Consider the following 21,767-nt stretch of genomic DNA (forward strand, 5'->3'; position numbering starts at 1 on the left):
GTTGACCTATCTCTTTGTGTCAATGGGGTGTTGAAGTCCTCTGTTACAATAGTGTTATTAGTTATATGGGTTTTCATGCCTGTTAAGATTTGTGTTATATGATTTGGAGCTCTGATGTTTGGTGCATACATGTTTATGATTGTTATCTCATCCTGTTGCACTTTTCCCCTGACAAGTATGTAGTCACCATCTTTATCTCTTTTGATTGTTGTTGGTTTGAAGTTTACATGGTCTGCAAACAGAATAGCTACACCTGCTTTTTCCTAGGTTCCTGTCGCATGGAGGATTGTTTTCTATCGTTTGACTTTCAGTCTATGGATTTGCTTTTGAGTAAAATGTGTTTCCTGTGTACAACATATCATTGGATTTTGTTTTTAATCAGTCTGCCAGTCTGTTTCTTTTGACTGGAGAATTGAGGCCATTTACATTTATAGTTATAACCAATATGTGTTGATTTTTCATTGTGATGTTATTTACTTGCATTGGTTTCCTTTTCTACCTGTTCACCAGCTTGCTCTTCTTGACGTTTCCTTTCTACTGTTGTTCTTGAAATTGTGGTCAGATTTTCCTCTGTCTAGAATATCTTTTAGTACTCTTTGTAATGCTGGTTTGGTGCTCATGAAGTTCTTAAATTTTTCTTTGTCATGGAAATATTTTATTTTTCTGCTGAATTTGAGGGATAGTTTGGCAGGGTACATCAGTCTAGGTTGGAAGCTGTTTTGTCTCAGGACCTGGAATACTTCACTCCAAGCTCTTCTGGATTGTATCATTTGCGCTGAGAAATCTGCCATGATTCTGATGTGTTTTCCTTTATAGGTAATCTGTTTCTTTTCTCTAGCAGCTTTTAAAATTCTGTTCTTTTGCTTGAGATCTGGGAATTTCACTATTATATGTCTGGGTGTAGTTTCCTTTTGGTTGTGGTTGGTTGGAGTTCTATATACCTCTTTTACTGTACATCAGGTTCTGTTGCCATACTTGGGAACTTTTCTGCTATTATTTCTGCAAATATTCTATTTATGTCAGTTGTTGTGTCTCCTGCTGTTTCATTGACTCCTGTAAGTCGTACATTATTCCTCTTTGCCTCATCTTGCCACTGTTGAATAGACTTTTCCTGGATCCTTGTTGATTTTATGAGATCCATTCTTTAACGATCACTAGCTGCCATGCTGTCTTCAAAGTCTGAGATTCTTCCTTCAGCTTCATTCAGGCAGTTTTGTCAGCTTTCAATGGAAGCTTTGTTTTCCTGGAAGTCTCTTTGAATCTGGTTCATGCGTTCTAAGTCTTTTCTATATTTTTCATTTAATGCTTCTGTCCATTACCTTGGTACTTCTATTTTCTTATATGTTTCTTCTTCAGACTTTTTGAGCACTTCCTTCATTATTATTTCATTTCATTTTTTGCCTGAGAGATTATTTCTGATCTCATCTCTTGTATGGTCTTATGGAGTTGTTTCTTTACTTCCATTGCAATAATTACAGCTATTTCAGGCATGTGTTTACCAAGTTCTCCTATGTCGATGTCTCCTGGATTTGTTCTGAGTAGGGTGCAGTTCTGGGATTATGTTTTAGTCCTTTGTTTTGTCATGTTTGCTCCTGAATGCAGAAAGCTCAGTTTCCTTCTTCTGTGGCTGTGTAGCAAAGGCCACTAGTGTCCCTAGTTTTCCCGTTGGTCAGGGTTGCCGCTCAGTGACCCCTGAGAAGCACTACTTAGTGTCAGGTTTTCTGGCAGTTGTTGATTTGTATGTAGTTATCCTAGGTCTCAGACACGGGCATTGGTGTCAGCTGATGGCAGACCATCTAATCCAGTGTCCCCTTGCAGTTCTGGGCATGTGCATGGCCCAGACTCAGGTTGCACTGGTGTGACAGTCCTGGTCCAGTGGACCTATGTCCCCAGGCAGTTTAGGGTACAGGCAAAACCCAGACACAAACTGCAGGGTCGACAGTTTGTGAACCACCTGATTCTGTGTTTCCAGTCAGTTCAGGACACATACAGGAATCAGATGCAGGGCAGACATACAGCAATCACAGACTTCCCATGCCTGTGACCCCCTAGGGGTCATAGGAACCCTAGGGTGTCTGGGCACAAGTAAAGCACGGACTTGAACCATTGGACCAGCAGTTCTTGGAGCTCTCACTCACTCGGCACAGGGCATGTGCAGGGAGGGGCTGCACATGCACCCCAGTGAGAGCATTCCCCGGGGCTTCTGACTGAGGACCTCCTGTCTGGCTCTCTCTGCGAGTTTCAGCTGGGAACCGTGGCAGTTGGAGTAAAGCGTGGACTCGAACTGCGGGACCAGCAGCTCTTGAAGCACTCCCTCAGTCGGTGCAGGGAAAGCACAGGGAGGGGCCACATGCACACCCCTCCTAGCGCCATCCCTGGGGCTTCTGAGTGAGGACCTCCTGTCTGCAGTGGGTGCACAGAGGCCAGAGACTCTTTGTTACATTATTAGCAGGGAATTTAGGCCTTTTTTATTTTACTCTTGATAACTTGCTCAGATTTCCTTTGTGGCCAATCCAGTACAATCAATTTTTATGAATATATTTTCTGTTATTTCTGAAAATAAATGTGCTCTGATGGCAGCTGCACATTGCGATTCATATATTAGGTCAAGTACTAAAAATCCACATGTGTTATAGCAATTTGAAAATTTGTGAAGGTCATCTACACTTATACTGGATTTGCCCATTTCTGTTTTCTAATTTTTCATATTTTGTGCATGTGTCCTTTAACAGCTATATTTTTGAAGGCTGTCTTTTTGTTGTTTAACAGTCCCATTTATACTTTTTGCTTTGTACTCAGTCTTGACTAAATTGTTATATGTATGCTTTTTATTTGCATTTACCAAGAGACTGTATTTTTTTACTCCTACTCTACATTTTAGAAAAATCTTTTTGTGTTCTGTTTTATGCGGATTTCTTACATCGCCCAGAACCAGATTTCTGGACATGGATGTGGAAGGTTTTCCAACCTAAAAATCCATAGAACCCACATGAATTTTACCTAGTCCTCAGTTTTCAAACCTGTGAGTCAGTGCTGCTACAGCCCCCCACTGCCTACTCCGGAAGGGAAGGCATTGTCACTGACACACACATCACAGAGGACCTCGCTCCTGTGTCTCCTTGCACCCTACAGTGAGAGTTCTTTGAGGACTGAGATTGAGAGTGGAGCTGTGGGCAAGTATGTCCCCCCCAGGGAAGGACCCCTTGCTGTCTACCAGTGCTGAGGAGTCCAGATCTCATGAGCACATGGAAGTCATCATTTCCCCTGATGCCTAGCAGGTGGTATTATCAGAGCTCGATTTTGCCAATGTCTTATGCCAAATAGTAATGTGTGGTAATTTTACATTAGATTTCACCAAGTAACTGTGAAGTTGAACATCGCCTTGTTGGCATAATAGCTATTGAATTGCCTGTTTACCAACCTATCCTTGTGATTTAAGATTCCGTATTTACAAATTCACTTATTCACTGTGAAGTTTATTTATAATCTCAAAATGAACATTTGAGATGTTTTCATAGTCATTCACAGACATGCACAGAGTACTGAAAAATTGGATCACCTGGAACACACTTTCTCAGTTGCAGTTAAAGAAGGCAACACTCCTGGTTTCAGTCCTCAGATTGTAAACTGGCATCCTTTTTGTGGTCTGTTTGGTGTCACATTTTTCTTTTTTGTGTGCTTCTTGCTGGTCATTTCCTGGTTTTAAGTGGCTTCCAGCATAGTGCTGAAGTGCTGCTGAACCATCTGGAGCACATCAAGAAGAAATATGTGTGTTGGATGAGCTGTGTTCAGGCCTGAGCTACAGTGCTGTTGGCAGTGGGTGCAGGGCTAGCCAGTCAACCACATACATTAAATGCAGTGTCTTTAAACAGAAACACATAAAACAAAGTTATGTATTAACTGGTTAAAGAAAATACTCTTGACTATAGCTTTGCAGAAAACAAATTCTGTATTTCATCTGGGAGCGATGGTTTGGTTTTCACTAATTCAGTCTTTGTGATGACTTTATGGAAAATAAGTACCACAAATAACCAAAAATAGACTGTGCTTTGTCTATTTTCTGTCTGTTTTCTGCTAGGACATTTGTCTTTTTGTTATAGTGTTTGCTCCATCTAGAATTGATTTTTATGCTAGTATAAGTTCATATTCTGCTGTAATGTTTTTCTGTATACATGACCTAGTACCTTGTATCACCTAACAAATTACCTCATCTATAATCATTAAATTTAATATCACCTCTGTCATATGAAATTTCTATGCATATGGGTCTTCCTGTTTTCTATTAATTAAATAGGTTATATATTAAATTCCAACAGCTTAATTCTAGCAGTGTACTTTTGTAGTGTATGATTGCTGCAAGCAGGAGAGGATCTTCTTACTTATTGCTGTTGGCTGACAGAGGTCCCCCAGATCAGATATTGAGGCCTTAACCAAGTATGTTTATTTTATCAGAAATGAGAAAGAAAGATTAAATGTAGTTAGAAAGGCCATAGTCCTATCTGATAGAACTGGTTTCTTTATAAAGGAGGAAGAGACAGCAGAAATATCTCATGTACTGTGTGAGAACTCAGTGAGAAGGTAACCATTGGTAAGGCAAGAAGAGAGCCTCTGCCCAGTTGGCACCTCAAGTTTGGCATACAAAAGTATGAAAGAAAATCCATTTCTGTTCTTTAAGACTCACAAGTCTGTAGTATTTGTTATGGTAGTTTGAGCTGACTAATACTTATTATATATTTTTCTAAATTATCTTTACTGTCACTTTCCTTTCACCCTTCCCATATGAATTTTATATTTTTATTGGAATTATGTAGAAGTTCACTGTGACAGAATTGATTCTGTTCTTAGTCTTGTTTGTTTTTCTTTTCATTGTTGGGTTTGGTCATATATCTTTAATTTTTCTGTGCCCAACTTACTAAAGTTTTGTACTTTTTTTCTATCAAGTTCTGACACATCCTGTTTTATATACATTTGTAGATGGATTACTGATTCTGCTAATGATAAAGTTATCATTCCTTTCCAAATTTTATTTTTAAATTTTATGTTGATGGTAGTTGAGGAAGGCATAGAATTTTAGGTACTAATCTTGTACCCAATAACTTTGAACCTTTTTTATTTCATTTTTTACTATACCATCTTTTGCATTTTTTCCTATAGAAGAAGTAACATCTACAAAAGGTAAGAATATGGCTTACTTTTTTTGAGCCCTAGGTTTCATTTCTGTTTCTTGTCTTATGACACTGCCTAGAACTTCCAAACCCTGTTAGAACCTGTATTTTTGTCTTCTTCTGTTCATAGTTTATGCATTGATTGTCCATAATGAGGACCATATAAAGCTGACTATATATTTTTTCTTCTTTAACACAGTAATATTCTGCTACATACTTGTTTTAGCTTTCAGACACTGAGAAAATATCTGACATAAATAATTTAAAAGAGGAATGGCTTATTCTGGCTTATGGTTTCAGAGATATCAGTCCATGGTTAGCTGATGCCATTGCTCTTAGGCCTGTCAAGAGGCAGAAACACCATGGCAAGTGGGTGTGGTGGGAGAAAACTGAGCTGCTCATGGAGGCTAGGAATCAGAGAGTGAGGGAAAGAGCCCAAGAGAAAGAAATGAGCCCAAGTCACACTTCCATAATGTTTGTCCTTCAGCTAGGCCCCTTCCCTTGTTACCATCACCCCCTCAATAATGCCATCAAATTCTGATCTCATTAGTGGAGTAATTCACTGATGAAGTTAAAGCCCTCATGATATAGTCACCCCCACCTTTGAACATGGCTGCATTAGAGATCAAGCCTTCAATTTGTGAATCTTCTGGGGGACACTGCATAGTTAAAGTATAACAATGCTAGAATTCCCATCAACTGAATAACTGCTTAACAGTTTTAGGCTGAAACCCACTCATTAAGGGAAAATTGTTCTTTTAATGCACTGCTGGATTCAACTACTTTGTGTTGGTAGATTACTTTTAAGGTAATTATTTTTTTAACTGGCAAATAAGAATTATATGTTAACTAGACAGTAGCTCCATGGATAGAGTGTGTGCTTAGCATATACACAAGGCCTTGGGTTCAATTTCTATCCCCAAAGAAACAAAATAATAGTAAAACAGAATATATATGAATATATTTATATGATACAACATGATTTCTTTATACATGTATATATATATGTGAATAACTAAATCAAATTAATTAGCATTATCTCAGTTACTTTGTTTGTGTTGAGAAAGCTTAGAATCTGATCTCTTACCTGTATTCAATACACTGTTATTAACAGCAGTCACCATGTTGTACAGTAGGTCATTTGAGCTTATTTTTCCCGCCTAACTGAAATTTCTTGTGCCATGACCCCGTATCCCAGCCCACTTGCCCCTGTGTCTGGTGACTGCCCTTCTATTCTCTGTCAGATGACTTTGTCACACAAATACAGGCTTTGAGCAGAAGCTTGTAGTCTGAGGCCCATCCCATTGTGTCCTCTTTCTGTGATGTGACTTTTCTTTCTCCTGTTATGATTCTATTTCATGACACATTAATGATGTCTCTCAAAGTCAATGCAAATAAAGACAAAAGAGCAAAGTGAGCTAACAACAGTGAACCATCCCTGAGGGCTGTGTTCCTGGGATACCCAGTCTAAGTGCTCAGTGACTCCTGCCCTCAACCCATTGCGCTACTCAGCAACACACGCAGCCCCTATTGGGTCCTTGTCAGGTGGCGTGTCCTGCTCATGCAAATGTAGAGCTGACACAGTGACAGGAATGTCCTTCCCTGCCTCCTGCCTCGGCAGGTCCATATACTCAGGTGCTGGTGGTCTCTGTGACATCAGCGTGGCTCGGTGTCCCAGGAGGCAAAGGACTGAGAGTCATCACATCAGGGTTTTCCCTCGTCTGTGTTCAGCAGAGGGCATGTCCAGAGAGGGTGTTTCCCTGCTAGTGCAGGCCCAGAGATAATTATTGTCCCCTTCAGGCTGCAGCTTGGGCTGTGTCCAAGGGATTAATGCCAGGCTACGGTCTCACATTTCATATGTGGGGTTTGTTTTGTTTCTGCTCCTTGGAATTACAGATGCCTCCATTTCACTACTGAGGGCTGACCATGTGTGCAGCACACTGGGCCAGGCTGGGCTGGGCTGGACTGGGCGGGGCAGCATGGCAGGGTGGGTGCTCCCTGGAGGTTCAGCATCAGATCCCTCCTCACCCTGTGTCTCCCTGCCAAGCCTATGGCCCACAAGCGTGTGCATGCATACCATGCTGGGTCAGGAAAACATGTTATTCTTTTGAATAATTGAATATTAATTTTTTCCCTGTGTGAAATGACATTTCTCAGCACCATGTGAGAGCCCTCATATTTTCTGACTTAACACTGGGTAATTCCAAGACTAGCACCATTCTCCCATAATCTTGACAAACCTGAAATCTCCAATTCCAAGTCCGCCTCTTCTCTCTGTCCACATACTCATATGGTGAACCACGGAAGACGTGGCACCACCGGTGAGCCCGAGTAAAGGGAGATGGGTGTCTTCTACGTTCTAGTCCTTCCATTGCTATTTTGAAGGAGTTGCTCTAAATCTAGTTCAAACTGTATTCTAATTACTGGAAAATAACATTAGAGAAAACCAGTGAAACTGACACCCAATAAGCCAGTAATTAAAAGTGACTTCAGGAAAAACCATACTTCCTTGCTGTCGGTAAGTGAACACACTTGGGCTAAAGGCTGATTGAGCATTTGATTCACGTTAAAGCCATGACACCATCAACCCTGTCAAGTTTAACTCAATCCAATACATCCTAAAGGAAAAGCAGAGCCAAGCTCTTTTTTCTCAGTACCAACTTGTTACGATAGGCTCTGTTTCCAGAGCTCTCCTTAAACCTCACAGTAAATAAAAGACGCCCTTTAATATTTTAGTGTTTATTTTCTAAGACTGAGGCTATTGTCTTGCATAACAGTAGCTTCACAGGGTACACTGCCCTTAGTGTTCAAGTTTTTTAAATTGTCTCCTTAATATCTGTTGGGTTTTCTGTTTTCCTAGAAGAGTCTCGACCATGTCCCTGCATGCTGCAGGGATAAGTAGGGACACACCCCTGGTTGGGGATGCTGTCCTACAGATGTCCCCTGGGGCAGAGTGACGCCCAGGGTTTGTCTGCTCTTCAGTTTCTTCACTAATTGTTTCATTTAGTTTCACTGATTTCTAGGGGGTAAATACTACATTTTCCACTATAGTTGTGGGTCTTTCCCCTTCACTGTGGCACGTGCTCAGGACATTGTTATCTGTCTGTGGAGGATGGCAAGGTCTGTAACCACAATACACTGGATCACAATCAAATCCCTTGAGCTTATGCAGTTACAGCTTTTTCAGCTTTGTTACTTGCTCTTGTGCTTTTGCCTCCTACTCTGTGGAAGGTCTCGCACCTTCTGCTTTGCTCAAGGGGGCAGCCTGTTTATTATGGCTGGACTCCCTCAAAAGAAGAACAATTATGAAAATTATCTTACTGCTTTTTAACAACAAAAAAACTGCTCTGTGGAAAAAATGTTTAATTTCCTATACAATGTATAACTACATTTGAATATTGACACTGATTAGTTTTCAGTTTCAAAAGAGCCTTTGTTTCCCTTAAATCCTATTCATTATTTCTCTCCATGAATTGATCCAAGCGTGTCATCTGTTGACTTTTGTTTTCAGCATGCGTGTGCTGGGGAGGTGGTGGAGGAGTGCTTTCTACTGCAGCACACGGTTCCTTCCTGCCCCCACCCCAGCCTCCTTCCTGCTCCTGTTGCGTCTTCTTAATGACAGCTGTAGTTATCTACCTCTTCCCTCCTCAGTGTGATGTCCTGATGCAGGAGTTGAGAGGGTGGGGGTTTTCGAGTTAAATTTCTGTGACACTGTTATTCTACCACTTAGTAAACAGGTCCCCCTCACTTAGGCTATTTATAGAATTTATAGATGCCAGATTGTGTCACAGCCCTTTCCTTGGTCTTCAAGTGACCCATTTTATAGACTTTTCCAGTTCTGTTACTCTTCGGCAGTCCCAAACTATGCCAGTGAAAGATAAAACACAGTTGTGTTCAGAAGTAGAAAGTAATTCCCACTTGTGTTCTTAAAGCTCAAATACCCGAGAGGACATCTTTCCACTAGTCCTGTTCAGTGTTGTACATATTTTCTAGAATTCAGGCTGGAAGCCCTCAGGGAAGAGGGCATCAGGGCCAAGGCGTGAGCCCCTTCTCAGTTACCTGGGCCAGCTGTCCTCACCCACTGCTGTGTCTACCCTGTGGCTCCTAGCAGTGCCTGGGGAGCACCCTGCAACCAGGCTTCGCTGTCTGTTCCCCCGGTTCTGGCAGGGAAGAGGAGAAATCGCTCCCTGTGGGTTCTTCCAAGTGAACAGAGTCTTGCGCTCTGGCCACAGTGCATGCGCTGTGATCCAGCCACGTGCATCTCAGTGACTTTTCTGGCACAGTGACCCAGCCATGTGTGCTGGGGTATAGGCACATCATCCACGCTGGTGCTTTTGGCCCAGAGAAGGTGAAGGGGGTGCCGATGGGGCTCACACTATGCTTACCCATTTTTAACTCCATTTAAGGACCCCAAAGAAATAATGGACAGTGAGCCTGACAGAAGGGCTTCCCTCTCACACTGATACCAAGTCTCCTTAATTAGGTTATTGATGGCTGCAGATTGTTTTCTTTGAAAAAGGATCTTTCTTCAGGGACTTGAGAAGACAGTGGAGGGGGAAACACAAAAGAGAGACTCACAGAGGGATCCTTTGTCTGTTGCAAGTGACCAGCCTTTGCGACAGCTTTGACGGGGAGCTTAAGTCCATTTGGGTAAACTGAACACCACCCATATGTCCTTATGTACGGTCTCCATCTGTGGGTGACACAAGACAAGTGTTCTCACTCATAGGATCAGCTCCAGACTCGATAGAAAAGAAGCTACTGAGTTAAGGGCTCGAGGGAACCCGTGAAGGCCATCCCAGGAGCCCCGTGCCTTCACTCTACCCAGCAAGCGGCAGTACTGACTGCTGGCTCCATCTCCTTTGAGGGTCCCAAGTGCCACTGTGCAGTGCAGCTGGGACTTGTAGAGGTGGGTTTCACTGGGTGAAAACAAACTGGCATGCTCTGTAGAGAGACATTTTAGCATAGCTTTAGCTGGGGACTTGGGGGAGGGTCAGGTCCCTTTCCTATCAGTGCAGGCTGTTCCCACAGGACTGGGAAACCTGGACTGCAAGACAAGAGAACAGCCTGCTATCATGATCCCCTTTCAGACCCCCACTGTGTGTCACACATGCTCCCGGCTAACCTTGGAAGCCAGTTCATATCTCCACATGTCATAAATATGCATCTCAGCTTGCAAGTTCGTGAGGGCCAGAGTTTCTGGAATTTCTCTGTTGCCTTTGAATGTGGTGAAAGATACATTGTATGTTGCTGTTCTCCTTTTCAAAGATTTCTCTCCTATGAGGATGTAATGATAGAATGCACCTTATGGATTATTATCATCCTCATGAAAGCCTTGTTTATCAGTGAGGGAGGTTTGCAGAGACACATTGTGTTGTCTCTGGTGTCAACTCAAGGGTGAGAAGAAAGGTCTCAGGTTTGGTGTTGTGTATGTTAGGTGCACACATGTAACAACTATCTGTTCATGTGTACATGCTGGGCACCTTGGCAACTCATCTTCACCTGTAAAGAAAGAGTCCTTCTGTGCCTTAAATGTACATTTAAAATCATTTTTTCAACGGACTCTTTTTAGAGAGTTTTAGGTTTGCAGGAAAACTGAACAGAGAATTTTAAAGTTCCCTATACTTTCCTCTTACTCTCCTATTAAATCATAATTAATGAGCTAATACTGAGAATTATTGTGAGCTATATTCCAGAAGCTACATTTGAGTTCACTCTGTGGTATATCTATGGGTTTTGACCAATGTATACTGAACATATCCACCGCTCTGGTATCATTCATAGTAGTTTCCCTGTCCTAAAACTCTTCTGTACTCTTCTTATTTATCCTTACCCTGTGTCACTGGTAACCTTTGACCTTTTCACTGTCTCCATTATTTGCCTTTTCCATAGTGTTACCCAGTTGGAATCAGAGCACTTCGCCTTTCCAGATGGTAATGTGCAGAGATTTTCTCCTTGTCTTTTTGTGACTTGATACCTCATTTCTTGTCAGTGCTGAATATAGGCCATTGTCTGCATGTATCACACTTTGTTTATTCATTTGGCTACTGAAATACATCTTGGTTCCCCCAAGTTTTGGCATTGCAAACAAAGCTGCTGTGTAAACCTCTGTGTGTACCTCTGTGTGTAAACCTCCACGCAGGTTTCTGTGTAGACTTGAGTTTTCAGCATATTTGGATAAATACCAAGTAACAAAATGGTTGAATTGTAAAATGCTGGATAAAAAAATCATCAGAAGGCATGGCACTTCCAAGCACACTTATAGACTGTGTTTTTACCAGGGATGACTACCAGGAAGATGGATTCTGCCAGCCTTACCGGGGAATTGCCTGTGCACGCTTCATTGGAAACCGAACTATTTATGTGGACTCTCTCCAGATGCAAGGGGAGATTGAGAATCGAATCACAGGTGGGAGCTACAGTCACTTTTCTTGAGAGACCACAAGTACATGTGCAGGCTCCTGTCTACACAGACAATCCCCTCTTGGGCGGTTCATCAGTTAGTGCCACAGACAGCAAATTTCTTGTCCATCTTGCTTGCAGTAGGAAATCAGAGAACTTGGTCAGAAGCAGTTGCCCTTGCTAATGTGATTTGCCCTAAAATATTTCTAATTTATATGTTTCAATGAGTGTAATAGTCCCTTTTCTGTTACTATAACAAAATACCTGGGGCTAGAAGTTTGTTAAAGCCACAGTTTTAGAAAGTCCAAAGAGCATGGCACCTGTTCTGGTGAGGCCCCCTGGCTCCACCACATCATGGTGGAGCATGTATGAGGAAGAGAGATTACTTGGCAGGACAGGAGGCTGGAGGAGCTCAAGAGGGCCCCAGCTCATCTTTTGTAACAATCTCCTTACAAGAGCTAACCAGGTCTCATGAGAACAATCTAACAATCTCCCACTAGGCCCACCACCTCTTAACATCGCCACACTCAGAGCTAGGCCCCATCTCAGGAACTCCCCAACCACAGCCCCATCCTGGCCATGAGAATTACCAAGAGCAGGCTGCTCAGAACACACTTCTATGCTCTGGCCTTGGCCGAACTGTGGGTCTGAAGAACCACCCTCACTCATAGTCCCCACTGCATCCTGTGGGCTCCTTTCCTGGCATGGCCACCATCGCTCAGCTTGACTTCTGTCCTGCATTTCCTGACTCTTGGACTCTTTCAGAGAGCCACGTTTGGCCCAAAGGAAGTCAGACTTGATTTCCATCATTGGCATCGGAGACGCTGTGGTAAATGCAGACTGTCAGCCCTTGGTGTCCAGGGAACAGAGCCAGGGCTTTGGATACCTGGCTTGAGGTCTGAGAAACATGGCAGGTCACTTAGAAAATGGAGTGCTCATCCTCAGGCACTTCAGGAATTAACTGCTCATGTTGGCTCAGCAAACCAATCTGTACACATTCGTGGGATGTTCCTTGGTGAAAAGCCTCTGGGAAGTGAAAAGTGAATCAGACCAGAGTGCTACAAAGTCCTCATCCTCTTCCTCCTGTCCCTACCCTCACCACAAACATTTTTCTTCCCAGATCCCATAAGGAACAAGAAAAAACAGGCCTTCCTGAAGATGGCAGGTGCCCCAGTGCCTCAGTTTAGTTGGGTTCTCCCTTGGTGGCTCTTGGCCCTGGCTATATGTGGCACTGGTGGTAATCTTCATGCCAAGGCTCCCTGGCAGAAGTGGCTAGGGCAGAGGCCTATGGAGCACTGCCCCTGCCCTGGTCAGGTTGGAGTGAGGGTCCTTCGTGTCACTGGCATGACCCTCTAAGCTCAGCTCACCCTTGCACTGGGTCACTGAAGGGCCTGTCTAGCCTGTGCTGACATAGCACTCTCTGTGGCCAGTGCCCAGGTCTGGTGAGAAGTGGGAGGGCAGTGACGAGCCACAGGAACTTGAGTTGCCACCCTGGCCCACCAGGACCCTGTTTTGAAGATGTTACTCACTCTCATCAGAAAAAGATTTTTTTTTTTTTTTTTTTTTTTTGCCATGAGCAGAATTTCTTAAACATTTTGGACCCCAACATTGCAGTAAAAAGCACAAAAAATATATACCTCATGTCATCACTTAATATAGGGTGAGCATTGAGCATCCCTAGTCTGAAAAATTTGAAATCCAAAATCTGAAACTTTTTAAGTACTGACCTGATGCCATAAATGGAACCTTGTGATTTGGTGTACACAACTTCATTTCAAAACTATTTGAAAATAGTTTATAAAATTACTTCAGGCTCTGTGTATGAGGTATATAAGACATAAATGAATTTTGTGTTTAGATGTGGTCCCCACCATGACACTTCATTATAGATGTGCAAATATTCCACAATCTGAAAATGTCCCTAAAACAGAATACTTCTTACCCCAGGCAGTTCAGATAAGGGGACTCAGCCTGTGTACATGGTCTTGTGTTTCCAGAACCAAAATGGGTCAGAAGAATAATGCTCACCCCGAAAAGCATCACACCTGATTTTTCTTTTCAGTTCTCTTTCATTGAAGAAAAAGTTACAGCCCTTATTACAAGCCATGCACTCCAGCGTGCTTGAGTCTGTTCTCAGCATCCTTTAAAATGCCAGCCACAGACTCCAGAATGAACTTGCCGTCCTGCTACCCGGCAAACACTGATCCCAGCCGAGAGACTGGCCCTCAGTTATTTCTTTAGCAATGTTTAAAGGATCAAACAACTGAGATATCCAAGCAGCCTGATTTTATAGTGGTTTTGAAAGAAAATGTTAGAATGAGGGTTCTATAAATCTGAGGCTTATTTATTATTTATGTCTTTATGTGGTACTGGGACTGGAACCCAGGAACTTGGTCATGCTAGGCAAGCACCTGGCTGAGTATCTCACAGGAAACATCCCCCTCCCCAATAAATATGAAGTTACTCTAGACTGACTTGAGTTCTGGTCTGCACATAAGAGTAAAGACTGCTTTGGTTTGATAGTGTCCTGTTTGGAGAAGTCACATGACATTGAGGGTAAGGATGAAGACAAGGATATGGGTTGTAGGGTGTAGGTGGCTAGAACCCTCTGTTCAGGAGTGATAAATTTGAAGGAGGAAGAGGAATCCTATGATGATCAGCTGTGGCATCTTCTCGGTTGATTACCTCACGAGAAAGGCTGATGTATCCATTAGTGCTTACTAAAGAAACAGATGTGATGCAAGACATACAAATATATAAGAATTTATAACTTGGCTTACAGTGGCCATCCAGAGTCAGGGCTGCATGCTGGGGATCAGAAGGATCCAGTTGAAGGCCTGGGTCTCAGTGCAGTGTCACCTGCTAGTCCCTATGAGGAGGCCAAAGAGTCTGCACTGGGAGCCAGGAGATGACGTCCAAGCTGAAGGCAAATGCTGAGTTCCTCCGAAGAAACAGAAACAAGGCTTCCTTCTTTTCCCTTTTATACCATTCTGGTGACAGTCCTCCCAAGAATGGGTCTTCCATTCCCAGGACTATGCTGACCCAGTTTAGCTGAGCTTTTCTTGCTCAAGTCAACACAGTCAACTATCACAGCTGAGTTTGTCTTCCTGAAGTCAACACCTGCCTTTCTGACAGCCTTCCCTTAATTGCCAGAGGCTCAAATCACTATTCTTCCACCCAGTCCCAAATGTCCTGTGCCTAGCCTCCTACCCTCAGTGTCAGGACTCCCTAAAATGAACCTGAGAGCTGAAGGAGGCTGCGAACAGAGCACTTCGAGTGATGCTCAGGGAGCGCGGGGCCAGCAGCGCTCAGGCTGTCCACACTCCCGGCCAGCTGGCTACCGGACCCCTGTGCCGGCCCATTCTACTGGCACTGTGGGAACTTTTAATTCCTCAGCATTCAGGCTCAACGAATCACTTGCAGAGAAAGGAACAGACCCAGAAAGGCTGAGTGACCAGCTCTCACTATGATGCGTGCCCGGACGGGTCCCCACAGGGCCACCTGCTGGCTGTACTTGGCTCAGTGCATTCAAGTTGTGGGTGGAGCTGGGCAGCCCCAGGGCCTCTCTAGCTGGGCCTCCAGAAGCAGAAGCAGGGTGGTGGTCAGGGCCCGCCAGTGCCTTCTTCAGCCAGTGCCTTCTTCCCTGCTGTGTGCATCCAGCCACGCCGCAGGGCCCCATCCCCTGGGGTGTCCCCAGCATGCTCCACCCTCTGACGCCGGGGCTCAAACGCCTCCTGCCACTGCCGGTTTCTTGCTCCCCTCTATCACACAAGTCATCAGTTGTAATGCTGCCCTCCCTGCTTGGTCACACTGCCCCCCACGCATCTCAGAGCAGGGTCCCCTCCCCTGAACACCTTCCTTGTGTCCCATGGGGCTCCTGGATGGCCTGTGAAGTGGACACAGGGCTGCTTTGGCCCTGCACTGTCAGCTGGAAGCCATCTGGCCCCAGGCTCTGCATTCCTGTGCCCACAGAAAACCCACTCCTAAAGGGTCCCTGGGGCTTTTGGGTCTGAAGTTGGAGCCTTCTCACTGGAGAGGTGGGGCCAGCTGAGGCGGGGAGGTCCTGGGCCTGGTTTTTCTTCTTTCCTGTTTTAGGAAGTTTGTAAGGAAACTCCTGGGGCCAGAGGCTGCTGATGATGATCAGAGAAAATGATGGGTGTCCTGGCCCTGTCCTGAGGAGGGCACCCAGCAGGGTGTGTAGGGCTGAGTAGAGGGAGTTAGAAGTGTGGGGCCGTGTCCAGGGCTCGCGGGTAGGGGAACGCGTGAGGGCTGGGCTGAGAGTGCTGAGTTGGGGTATGGTGGCATCAGGGTTGGGGCCTGTGGGTGGGGAGTGTGGTTACTGCTGAGCTCTGCTCAGGCTTAGGAGGGGTGAGTGGGAGGAGCCTGGGTGGGAGGGGTCTGACTGGGAGGAGTCCGAGAGGGAGAGTCCAGACGGGAGGAGTCTAGGTGGGAAGGGCCGAGGTGGGAGGGGCCGGAGTGGAAGGTCTGCAGCAGGGTTTCTGAAAGGGTACCGTCTCCAGCTTGGGAGTGCAGGGTGGTTTAGAGGACTAAAGTAGGGAGCTGGGGAGGAGTCAGTTTTCAGCTTGAAGGTGGGCACCGGCCAAGAAGGCAGAGACCAGGTCAGGAACGCAGAGAAGGATGGGGCTTGGAGGTATGGACTGGCCCTCCACTCAGGCACGACTGGTTTTCCTCCGCAGCGGCCTTCACCATGATCGGCACCTCCACGCACTTGTCGGACCAGTGCTCCCAGTTCGCCATCCCGTCCTTCTGCCACTTCGTGTTCCCGCTGTGCGACTCCCGCTCCCGGGCACCCAAGCCTCGAGAGCTGTGCCGCGACGAGTGCGAGGTACTGGAGAGCGACCTCTGCCGCCAGGAGTACAGCATCGCGCGCTCCAACCCGCTCATCCTCATGCGGCTGCAGCTGCCCAAGTGCGAGGCGCTACCGATGCCTGAGAGCCCGGACGCCGCCAACTGCATGCGCATCGGCATCCCGGTGGAGAGGCTGGGCCGCTGTGAGTGCTGCTGGGCCAGGACCAGGGAGAGGGATGCGGGCTCTGGAAACCCCCTGGCTCCTCTCACAGGCAACGCATGGGGGCGGAGGAAGGGGCTTGGGAGCCTTTCAGACCCTCTGCCTTTAAAAATCCTGACCCTGGGATTCTGCATCTCCAAAATGGGGGAATCTGAGTTCCTGTTGCAGAAAGGTGCTGGGTGCAGGAAGGGGATGGGCCAGCACCCCAGACTGTCTCATGGTTCGCAAGTACCCATGCCTTTGGGGAAATGCAGACTCCCAGCTTGTCCTACACCTCTGGGTACTGTCTCTGGGAGCCCAAAAGATCCCTAGCTTTGTAGCTTGAGTCTGAGACACCACGCAGCTGAGGAGTTAGGACTTAGAGCCGCCCACACCAGCAGAGATCTACGAGATCCCCACCTCCAGACACCAGGCCCTGCAACATGGGACCTCAGAAGGCACATGGGCACTTCCTTCTCCTGAGCTGAGGCCTGGGAATGACCATTTCAGGGTCTCCAAAAGACAGAAGATATGCTCACTGCCCTGTCCCAGCAGCATGAGCTGAGGCCAGTCCGGGAAGAAGTCACAGGACATGTTTGAGGAAAATTGCTCATTCAGGGTCAGCCCCTTGAGGACTGAGACCTGGGCTGATGCCACGTTCTTAACAGGCTCCAGCTATATTTTGCTTTGGCAGCTGATCTGGGGCTTCCTGCTTGGGCAGGGCTCCTTACCTGGCCAGGTTCCTGCCTGGCCTAAATTCTGGCTGACATCTTGACCCTGAGAAAGTTGGTTAAACTCCCATTTTCTCATATTCCATGGGGATAATAACAGGACTGACCTTGTCAAGTTGGAATGAAGATTAAGCAAGTTAATAATTAGACAAGGGTTGGAACCGCTCACAGGGTAAACAATGTAATTGTCCAGCAAATGTGCATCCTCTACCCTGGGCTCCCCAGGGGTGGTGTGGTGGTGGCTGAGCTGGGCTCCCCACTTGGAGGGGTGGAGGTAGCCTCCACCCCCATTGGGCTCAGCCTAGGCTAGCCCTTACTGCTTGTGCAGTTCGATTTTGTTTCCAGAGCCAGTGAGTACAAGGGTGGTGGTGCTGGCGTCCTGTCCTGGCTCGGGCAGTGGAGTGCAGTGTCTGCTGGATGCCGTGGGAGTTCCAGGGCCAAGGGTGACTTTGGACAGGTTCCTCCTACTGAGCCCTCAGTTGCACTTGTAGGCTTGCGAGTTTAAGTCATTATCTTTAATGCTGCTTTTCTTAGACATTATAGAGAGCCCTTTGGTTGTTTGGAAGTTCAGTCTTGGGTACATGTGGGAAAAGTGTTTTTGTGGTTTTGCTGTGGAGTACTCTAGGGAGGTGAGCCCTTAACCCCGCGTGGGCCCCATCCCCTGTGTTCGGGCCTCCTAACGTGCCTGTTTCTCCAGACCACCAGTGCTACAATGGCTCCGGCTTGGATTACAGAGGCACAGCCAGCACCACCAGGTCGGGGCACCAGTGCCAGCCGTGGGCTATGCAGCACCCCCACGGCCACCAGCTGTCCAGCGTGGACTTCCCCGAGCTCGGAGGGGGCCACGCATACTGTCGGAACCCCGGAGGCCAGATGGAAGGTCCCTGGTGCTTTACGCAGAATAAAAACGTACGCATGGAACTGTGTGACGTACCCTCCTGTAGTATGTATTCTCTCTTTTTTTTTCATGTTGACTGTTGAGTTGGCCTTTGATAAGAGCATTTTGTCTGGGCCTGGGATGCTGGGAACCCTAGGGCCCCCATCTTACCTTTATGATTGCTTGTTTTAAATAAAACTGTTGCTGGTTATGAAAGTAATATCAGATCGTTATAAGGGTCTTAAAATACAGAAAAGTCTAAAGATTGTTGTGCAAGTTCACCATCCATCGGTGCCTGCTGCCTGCACCTTGGCCCTTTTCCTTTGTAGGCCCTGGGATGTCTAACCTGGCTTCTTTGTTCCTCCATGCACATTACTGCCCGGTGCCTCCCAATATTCGTGGATCTCTCCCCTTGCCCCCCAGCTTCTGAGCTTTTCACTGCTTTTTAGCTTTTATCTGCAGATCTGGCAGAGTGAGGAGAAATTAGGAGTCACATCTCATAGCATTCCCTATGGATGTCTGTGATGTCATGCATAGGAAAATTTGTAGTTAGGGTTGAAAACTTGAGCAGTTATTGCCTCTGAGTTCAGCCACATCCCTGTCAGCAGCTCCTGTTGGTGGGTAATGGAGACTCAGCTGGGACTAAGAGGCCAGCAATAGGAGACACCGATAGTGAAGGGAATCCAGGCCCCCGACCCTGCACGTCTCCTGGTGGGGTGAGGCCCATGTGTGCCCAACCCTGCTGGCAGGCAACACACATGAGTATTTATTCATCAACCCTCTCGAAGTATAATTTGGCAGTTCCAAATTTGATGTTGCCTTTAAACACACACACACACACACACACACACACACACACACACATCCCTTTAAGAATGTTGGGAGTTAAATTGTCATCTAGCTCCTCTAGAGCATGACAGCCCTCTAAAAATATTTCCTAGCTAGACATTGTGACCCATGCCTGTAATCCCAGCACTTAGAGGCTGAGGCAGGAAGACCGCGGTAGTTTAAGACCAGCCTGGGCCACATAGCGAGACCCTGCCTCTAAATAAATAAAATAAAACTATTTCCTGCTAGGAAGGAGGTCCATGGTACCTGCTAGGGAAAAAATCAGGTTGTAGGGCAAAAGTTATGTTGGTGTCACTTTTTTATTGTTTTAGTTTGCTTTGATAAAAGAAAACAAAGTGAGTAGCAGTATGTGTGTGACTGCACACAGACATTTATTTTTATGGTAAAGTTTTGGAAAGATGCTCACCAAACTTTTAACAGGGACTTCCCCTGACCCACAGAAGAGTTAAAATATAATTTAACGAGCAGCTGGTTATTTTGTAATAAAAAAATAAATCAAAGCAGAAAAATATGTATGTTCTTAGACCTGGCAATTCCTGGAATTTTATTATGCAGAAATACTTGCACATACAAGGCAGAAATAGGAGGATATTTCTTACCGAATCTCCTGTGAGAGCTGAGCACAAAACAGTCTGCTAAAGAACAGGAGGTTGGCTGGGATAGAATGTCCATCTCAGGGAATAGTATACCCTGTAAACAGATCCACAGATCTGTCAGTTTGACTGTGAAATGTCCAGAATATTTCATTCTGCCCCCAAATTAGGACCTGGAAATACATAACACAGTTCTTTTCAAAATTAAGTCTTATTTAAAATCCCATTGTAAAACATATGAAACTATTGTTTCTGTATTTCAAGATACTTAAATATCAGTTGTTTCATGTGGTTCAGCCTAAGTTGAGTAACAATCTATTCACAGTGTGGTAGCTTTAGATGAAAAGGGTCATTAGGAATGTTCACGGTAAAAAAAAAATAATAAAAAAAAAAAAAAGAAGGAATGTTCACTGTTTAAATCCCACATTTCTGTAATGCTAAATCTTTTCCAAATAAGCATGTGTTGATAATTTTAAAAAATGATAATAAAGCAAAGGCTGATGTAATTGTGTGGACAGTGCTCAAGTTCTGGCCTTGGCATGAGGAAATGGAAGCTCCCTGCAACTCTAAAAACAAGGAATGACCCCAAGTTTGGTCTCTACCTCCCTAAAGCTTCTGGAACATCTGCTTCCTGGACCCTCCCAGGGGCGTTGCTGAGTAGGGACAGAAAAGAGTTTTGTCTGTGGTTTTCTTTCATCTTGTTTTGGAAGGCAGGGCTGACACTAGAGTGCTCATTCTTAGACGGAAGCCGCTCTTTCGGAGATCACACTGGCCAGAAATGACTTGTTTGCTTCCAGATGGGAGCTTAGTCAGAGTCCTCTGAGTCTGGTGTAATTATTTACAGGGTCAAGGGGAAAACAGAAGACCCAGGGTTCCCGAGGGAAACGGAGAAGTGGTGTCCTAGCGAGCCCAGCTTCCGCCATGTGCAGAAGAGCGGCCGGCTTCTAGTCACACCACCTGCTCTTAAAACACAGAGCTTGGGAAGTTTAGGGCCAGCAGAGGGAGGACCAGGAAGGTGGGAGCTGAGTGGCCCTGAGCAGCCAACTGTCTACCTGCACTGTCCAGTGGCCAAGACCCAGCCTCTGCCTCGGGGTCAGCCTGGTCCCTGGTGTGCCCTTCTGCACCTTCCTGTAATTCCTGTAGAGGGAGACAGAGCATTGCTTTGCACTGCAGAAAAAAATGAATGAAAGGTAGCCAGAAAGAAGCCTTAGAGTCAGTATGCTTGGTTTTTCAAGAACTCTGCCCCTGCAGCATGTGGGATGGGGCAAACTCATGGCCTCCCTGTGCTCTTTTAAATCAAATGCATATTTAATGATTAGCCTAAGATGTTATCATTATACAAAAATGTGAAAAAATATCAAAATGTTGAAAGTGGAAAAGATAATTTCCAATCCCAGTACTAAGATTCACCCATCAAGGATTTAGATGTCCCAGAGCTGAGCGCCTAGTCCAGTGTGTCCAGGATCTAGAAAGCATAGAGGACGTGGTCCACATCGGTATTAAGACCAATGGGGCTCACTCATACTTCCTGCTGCATGCTGCAGTCTTTGCCCGTGGTGGGTGGTTTGGGTTATGTCTGACAGATGTACAGAAAGATGTGTTTTTTGGCACATTCCCTCTTTTTAGGTCACATGTGCCATTTTGCCTATCTATGTCTGATTATCCACTAACGCTGGAAAATTTTGGCTGGAGGAGGAAGGTGGGCAGGTGGGAGAGAATTTAGAGGATGTTTTCCAAAATGTCACAGGAGCCTTGTTGTTTGCAGGTCCCCGAGACAACAGCAAGATGGGAATTCTGTACATCCTGGTTCCAAGCATTGCAATTCCCTTGGTCATCGCTTGCCTGTTCTTCTTGGTCTGCATGTGCCGAAATAAGCAGAAGGCCTCTGTGTCCACCCCTCAGCGGCGGCAGCTGATGGCCTCGCCCAGCCAGGACATGGAGCTGCTGCTCATCAGCCAGCACAAACAGGTCTCCCTGTGCGCGCCCTGCCCAGGCAGCTCCTCAGGCTGAAGCTGGGCACTGGTTATCTGTGGCATTAGGTGTCTGAGTTTTCTTGACTGTAACATGTCATTCTTTAACTTCCCCTCCATTCTGGTGTTGCTTTTCTAAAATGTACCAGATATGTGTCCTTAGAAGTTGAGT

The 21,767-nt window shown here is 45.7% G+C and overlaps 1 protein-coding gene across 2 annotated transcripts in view; it reads left to right on the plus strand.

The window, feature by feature from the left end:
• Positions 1-21,767, plus strand: part of Ror2 (receptor tyrosine kinase-like orphan receptor 2) — a 241,140-nt gene that overhangs the window by 215,743 nt on the left and 3,630 nt on the right. For both annotated transcript variants that reach the window (XM_005408865.1, XM_005408866.2), the window contains exons 5-8: positions 11,447-11,574; positions 16,265-16,579; positions 18,004-18,249; positions 21,391-21,593. In XM_005408865.1, the coding sequence (XP_005408922.1) occupies positions 11,447-11,574; positions 16,265-16,579; positions 18,004-18,249; positions 21,391-21,593 (892 nt within the window). The remainder of the gene's footprint in view (positions 1-11,446; positions 11,575-16,264; positions 16,580-18,003; positions 18,250-21,390; positions 21,594-21,767) is intronic.

Source organism: Chinchilla lanigera, unplaced genomic scaffold (genome assembly GCF_000276665.1).
Source record: "Chinchilla lanigera isolate Chin_1 unplaced genomic scaffold, ChiLan1.0 scaffold00114, whole genome shotgun sequence".
Lineage (NCBI taxonomy): Eukaryota > Metazoa > Chordata > Mammalia > Rodentia > Chinchillidae > Chinchilla > Chinchilla lanigera.